Raw genomic sequence first — 6,408 nt, 5'->3', positions numbered from 1 at the left:
TCCTCTTGACAGGGTAAGCGAGTTGGTAAGTACTTACCGCTGCTTGACTCTTGAGATGGCCGCAGGTGACGATGCGCTGCGCGCTTCTCTCCTGGCGCGTTTTCAGGCGGAGGGGGAAGGATGGCTGCGATCTTTTTTGCGCAGCTTCGATCCTTCCTCTGCCTCCGTTCCTCCTGTGTCTGCCCCGTTCCGTCTGCCGGAGACGCCGCTTGGTGAGTGCCCCTCTGATGTGCCCCGGGGGCTGCGGCGCTCTGCTCGGAGTCGCCGCCCCCCGGCTAGGTTGCGGCAGGTGTCTCCCTCCCCTGTAGTGGCGGCGGCTTCCCGCGGCCTCTGTGTTCCTCCGGTGGGGTTGGGACCGGAAGTCGGCCGCATCTTGGCTCCTCCCCTTCCGGTTTCTGTCTCGGCGGGCGCGAGTGTCCCAGCGTGGCAGGCGAGTGGTGTGGCTATTATGGGCGCCCGGCAATCTAGTGATGGGGCTGCAGATGACTGCCCCATCACTCCTCCACCCTCACAAGCGGCCCCTTCTGCCCCTCTTTCCCTCCCTTTGGCGGCACTGGTTGCCTCACCTCCCCCCCCCCCGGTTGCTGGTGACATGTCTGGAGGTAGGTCTCCTACTATTGGGGTTTCGCCTTTTGTGAGTGGGTCTTCTGCTTCGGACCCGGCCCCCCCTCCCCCCCTTTCACATATCCCTTTCATTCCTTTCGCAGCGGCTCCTGCGGTGGGGAGGGGCAGACGCAGGGAGAGATCTTTGTCCCCCACTTCCTCCAGAGAGGGCAGGAGGCGGGGGAGGCGCAGCCGCCGGAGGCGGCGTTCCAGTCGGCATTCCAGGTCCTCCCGGTACAGCAGGCGGTCCAGATCTTCCAGGTGGCGTTCCCCGTCCTCCTCAGAGGGATCCTCGGGCGTGTCGGAAGAGTCTGTTCGTACACCGCGTTCCGGGAGTGGACGACTGGCGGATGGTGAGGTGTCCAGGGTATCGAGCCTGGCTTCGGTGGCAGTACACAGGGAGGCTGTTCCTGTACCTGCGGTGGTTCCAGCGGCGATCCCGGTTCCTGGTGAGTACCAATATGTGGGGGCGTGGGGAGCGGGTGGGGGTGGGGCGTGTTTAGAATCTTTATTGAAGTCTTTGCTGGATAGGTTGCCTGTGGTTTCACCTGTTCCCCTGGCGGTTCCGGTGGATGGAGGGTCTGGGGCGCCAGTGGCGGCCCCGCAGCAGGTGGCGAAGGCCTCTGTGGTGTTAGCAGGGATCCATAAGGATTCGTGTTTTTGTGGGGTTAGCCCTTTGGGGGCTCATTTGGAGGAGTCGGTTAGGGAGAAGATCTGGTCTCACCAATATGTGGACATCTGGTCTTTGGTGTCGGTCGATCAGCATGGGGTGGATAAGGAGCGGCGTTTTGTGGATAAGCCCTATGATAAGCGGATGAAGGTTGCGCGGACGATGAATAATTGGTTGCAGGCGTTTGCGGTATTGGGGTGTGTTATGGGTCAGAAGCATCCGGAGCGTTGTGCGGAATTGTTTATTTACATGGATACCATTTATAGTGCGTATAAGGCGCATGGGGGTAGTGCTTGGTGGAAGTACGATGAGGAATTTCGTAGGCGTTTGGCGCTTCAGCCTGAGCTGGGGTGGGGGGTGAAGGCCACGGATGTCTGGCTCCGCTTGATGACGGCGCCTCGTCCGCCTTCCTTTCCTGGGGCGGCCACTGGCGCTGGGGCCTCGGCGGCCCAGGGTCCAGTGGCCGTTAGACGCCCGGGTGCATGTTGGTTGTACAACGAGGGGCACTGCAAATACGCTGGATTGTGTCGGTACAAACACGAATGTTCTGCCTGCGGGGGCTCTCATCCCGCGGGTAGGTGTCCCAGATCCCAGGGTCGAGGGGGTAAGCCAGCGGGGGCCTTTGATCAGAAGGACTCCGGTCAGCGTGGAAAGGATGTCCCCTTGGTTAGACCGGTACCCCAATAGGAGGGCGGCGGAAGTTTTGCGGACGGGGTTTTCGGAGGGTTTTTTCATACCTTTTGTCCTTAATAGATCTCCGGTTCTTTCGGACAATCTTAGATCAGCGAGGGAGTTTCCGGAGGCCCTTAGGGAGAAGCTGCAGAAGGAGGTGGCAGCAGGCAGGATTATGGGGCCCTTTGTTCGCCCCCCCTTTTCGAATTTGAGGGTTTCCCCGTGGGGGGTTGTTCCCAAAAAAGAACCGGGCAAATTTCGCCTGATACATCACTTGTCCCACCCGAAGGGCGCATCTGTGAATGATGCTATCCTTCAGGAGGAGGCTTCAGTGTCGTATGTATCTTTTGATCGGGCGGTGGCGCTGGTACGGGATGCGGGGAGGGGGGCCCTGTTAGCTAAGTCGGATGTGGAGTCTGCGTTTAGGCTTTTGCCTATCCATCCGGATTGCTTTCATTTGCTTGGGGGTTGTTTTGAGGGTTTGTTCTATTACGATACCTGTTTGCCCATGGGATGCTCCATTTCGTGCCACTATTTCGAGATGTTTAGTACATTCTTGGAGTGGGTGGTGCGTGTTGAGTCCGGGTGTTCGTCGGTTATTCATTATCTCGATGATTTCTTGTTTGTAGCACCGGGGGGGGATGGAGCTTGTCAGGCTCTCTTATCTTCCTTTTTGTCCTTGATGGAGCGTTTTGGGGTTCCCATATAGGCTGAGAAGACGGAAGGTCCGGTGACGCGGTTGTCGTTTTTGGGTATCGAGATTGATTCCGTGGCGATGGTTTTTCGTTTGCCTCAGGACAAGTTAGTCGGGCTGAAGGCTTTGATTGATGGATTTCTGGTGGTCCGGAAGGTGACGCTTAGGCAGTTGCAGTCGCTACTTGGTTTGTTGTGTTTTGCGTGTCGGGTTATGCCTATGGGGCGGGTTTTCTCGCGGCGGTTGTCGTTGGCGTCGAGGGGGGTGGTTTCTCCTCGGCATCGCATACGGCTGACAGCGTCTCTCAAGGCGGATTTGCGGGTTTGGCGGGAGTTTTTGTGCTCTTACAACGGCCATACCTGTTATATTTCCCAAGAAATATCTAGTTGCGAGTTGGAGCTGTGGTCCGATGCGTCTGGTTCCTGTGGATTTGGCACGGTGTTGGGTGCGGAATGGTGCGCTTCCCCGTGGCCGGAGGAGTGGAGAGTTAGGGGTTTGGTGAGTAACCTGACGTTGTTGGAATTGTTCCCCATTGTGGTGGCGGTGGAGATTTGGGGGGGCAAGTTGGAGAATCGTCATGTGTGCTTTTGGTCAGATAACCTGGGGACGGTTCAGTGTATTAACAGGTTGTCGTCCTCGTCGTTGCCGGTCTTAGCATTACTTCGGCAGTTGGTACTACGATGCTTAGAACGTAACATTTACTTTAGGGCCCGCCACGTGCCAGGGGTGGATAACAGGATTGCTGATGCTCTCTCTCGGTTTCGTTGGCAGGTTTTTCGGGACCTTCATCCGGAGGCGGAGATGGATGGGCTGGCTTGCCCAGATTTCCTGTGGCGGCTGGTGCTCAACAGTTGATGACGCTGGTCAGCTCTTCGGTTACGCCGGCCACTTGGCAGGCGCATGGTAAGGCCTGGGCTGAGTGGTTGGTGGTGAGAGGTAGTAGGGATGTGGCATCCAGGGATGACGTGCGTTTGGAGGTTACGGTGGAGTGGTTGTTGGGGATGCGTGAACGTGGGGTTTCTGCTCCGGTGGCGCGGCGTAAGTTGGCGGGTGTGGCTTTTTATTTTAAGCTATACGGGTGGCCGGATGTTACGAAGATGTTTTTGATCCGTCAGGCTATGAAGGGGTGGCAGAAGGAATATGTGGGGTACGATAGTAGGCGGCCGATTTCTTTCAGTTTACTGGGCAGGTTGGTGGATGTGTGTCGAGTGGTGTGTTTTTCGGATTTCGAGCGGGCGCTAGTCGCGGCGTGTTTTGGTGTTGCCTTTTTTGCGGCTTTGCGGGTGGGGGAGCTGGTTGCGCCTTCGGCCTCTCGTAATGGGGGTTTGTTGGTGTCGGATGTGATTCTCAGCAATAATGCGCTGCGTGTGCGGGTTCGTTGTTCCAAGACCGATCAGCTTGGCAAAGGGGTGTGGTTGCCCATTCTTCCGGTGGCAAGTGGGGCGTGTCCGGTGAAGTTGGTGGGGGAGTATATGTCCCTGAGGGTTAGTGGGGGGAATTTTTTCGCGCATGCGGATGGGTCTCCCTTGACTAAATTCCAGTTCGCTTCTGTGTTGCGTAAATGTTTGGCGCAGCTGGGTTTTGATCCAGGCGAGTTCGGTACCCATTCCTTTAGGATAGGCGCAGCGACGGAGGCGGCTAGGGCGGGGTTGTCGGAGTCGGAGGTCATGCGTATTGGGCGTTGGAGGTCTGCCTGTTTTGCGCGGTATGTGCGGCCAGAGTTATTAGTGGATTGATGAATAAATGATTTACAGAAAAAAAATGTAAAAAAAATGTAAAAAAAAAAAAAAATAATAATAATATATATATTTGTAGTTGCATGTGTGGTGGGATTGTGGTGCTTTACTAATGTTTTTTCTTTTCAGGAATGGCTCGTCCGGTGGTCTGGTTGTTGGGGCATTCGTACATCTTTTGGGCGGCACAGAGGGCCGAATGCAGGCCGGGAGGTCGGAGCCTTGGTTTCAGGGAAGTGGAGGTTCATTGGAGGGGGCTTCGGGGGTTAAGATGGTCTCAAGTGTTGCCGGAGGTGGTGGAGATTGGGCGTAGATCGGTGGGGCCGGTGATCCTGGTCCTGCATGCAGGTGGAAATGACCTGTGTTCCCAGAGGATGTTGGAGTTAATGGCCTTGATGAGGTCTGACCTGGAACGTTTCCCTGCCTTTTTTCCGGAGCTAGTTGTAGTATGGTCGGAGGTGGTGCCGAGAGTGGTTTGGCATGGCGCCAGAGATGGGGAGGCTATGGAGCGGTGTAGGAGAACGTTGAATGCCCGAATGTCTCGCTTTGTACGCTCCAAGGGCGGGGTAGTGGTTCGTCATTGGCAGTTGGAGGGCGATAATAGTTCCTTGATGAGACCGGACGGGGTGCACCTCACGGAGATTGGTCTGGATATTTTTTTGTCCGGTTTGCAGGATGGCATCGAACAGGCTTTTAGTTTGCTGGGTGGTGGTCGGAGCCCCGTTTGAGACGGTCCTCCTCCGTGGCGGCATTTGGAAAGCAAGTCGTGGTGAAGAGTGACTGGCGTACGTACGCCCTGGGGATCCAGGGTGGTACACCGCATAGGAGGAATGATCTGTGGAGGAGGTGGTGTTTTGTTACCATTTTGTTGAAAGAAAAATTTGCTGTGGCCGATCATCACCCAGTAAAGGATTGGTTAAAAGAGATAAGGTGTCAGAGTTTTTATTGGGGTGGGGTAAATGGGGGGGATCCGGTGGTCTCCTCTCCTCCCCCTTTCCCCTCAGTCATCTCCATGCCCTATCCTTAGGTTAGTACCAGCAGTCTGGAGAGCACCCGACTGGATATAGAGGGTGATGAGGGACTGGTGGTCCCCTCCCCCCCTCTCCTTATGTTTCCCTTGTTAAGGGGGAGTATAGGCTTGGGTAGAGGTTAAGGAGGTTAGGAAAGGGTTAAGAGAAGTGGGAGGTGGAGTGAGGAATAGTGGGAGAGACGGTGGGAGGAGTAATAAGGGGTTATAAATAGGGGAGTTCAGGGAGGACGACTTCCTCTTGACAGGGTAAGCGAGTTGCCCACCCTCCCGTCCCTTTTTTGGATGTAGGATTTGTTATACCAGGTTTATTTTTATACATTTATATATATTAAAAAAAAAAAAAAAAAAATATTATTGTGCGGTTTGTTCACTGTTTCTCTCTTTTGAGGTTCGGTGGAAGCTTGAAGTCACAGCTGGAGGCGGCATTTGGAAAGCAAGTCGTGGTGAAGAGTGACTGGCGTACGTACGCCCTGGGGATCCAGGGTGGTACACCGCATAGGAGGAATGATCTGTGGAGGAGGTGGTGTTTTGTTACCATTTTGTTGAAAGAAAAATTTGCTGTGGCCGATCATCACCCAGTAAAGGATTGGTTAAAAGAGATAAGGTGTCAGAGTTTTTATTGGGGTGGGGTAAATGGGGGGGATCCGGTGGTCTCCTCTCCTCCCCCTTTCCCCTCAGTCATCTCCATGCCCTATCCTTAGGTTAGTACCAGCAGTCTAAGATCTGTAGTTTGCAGAGAAATAAAAATGCAAATGTCAGTGACAGCAGCAGCAGTTGATTAAAAGCGAAGGAAGTCAGTAAGTATTCGGTGGTCCGCGTATGAGGTCACTATTGGGCCCAGGTGTGTATTATTTCTGCTGGCATAAAAGATTGTGTGCTCAAGTATGTTTCAGGAGGACTGTGGTTATCGGATGAGTGAATGTATATGGCGTGTGAAGGCTGGTGTCCCTAGTGCGGTATGTGTGTGTGTTATGACGGTATTAGGTTGAATGTGGTTGTGGAGGGG

The 6,408-nt window shown here is 54.7% G+C and overlaps 1 protein-coding gene across 4 annotated transcripts; it reads left to right on the top strand.

Annotated features, from left to right (window-relative positions):
• Positions 1 to 291: 291 nt before the first annotated feature.
• Positions 292 to 6,078, top strand: LOC122944427. Of its 4 annotated transcripts, XM_044302669.1 has the most exons (4): positions 292 to 1,052; positions 3,411 to 3,542; positions 4,505 to 5,117; positions 5,822 to 6,078. In XM_044302669.1, exons 1-3 carry the CDS (start codon positions 449 to 451, stop codon positions 5,098 to 5,100), a joined length of 1,332 nt encoding a protein of 443 aa, XP_044158604.1. In that variant the 5' UTR covers positions 292 to 448; the 3' UTR covers positions 5,101 to 5,117; positions 5,822 to 6,078. The 4 variants fall into 4 exon arrangements, with proteins under 4 accessions (XP_044158604.1, XP_044158603.1, XP_044158605.1 ...); XM_044302668.1 differs by lacking the exon at positions 5,822 to 6,078 and having other exon boundaries at positions 4,505 to 5,447; XM_044302670.1 differs by lacking the exons at positions 3,411 to 3,542; positions 5,822 to 6,078 and having other exon boundaries at positions 4,505 to 5,448.
• Positions 6,079 to 6,408: the final 330 nt, after the last annotated feature.

This window comes from Bufo gargarizans, chromosome 8 (genome assembly GCF_014858855.1).
Source record: "Bufo gargarizans isolate SCDJY-AF-19 chromosome 8, ASM1485885v1, whole genome shotgun sequence".
NCBI classification, from domain to species: Eukaryota; Metazoa; Chordata; class Amphibia; order Anura; family Bufonidae; genus Bufo; species Bufo gargarizans.
Note: the sequence above shows the minus strand (reverse complement) of the source record. Positions and strands in the feature narration are given on the sequence as shown.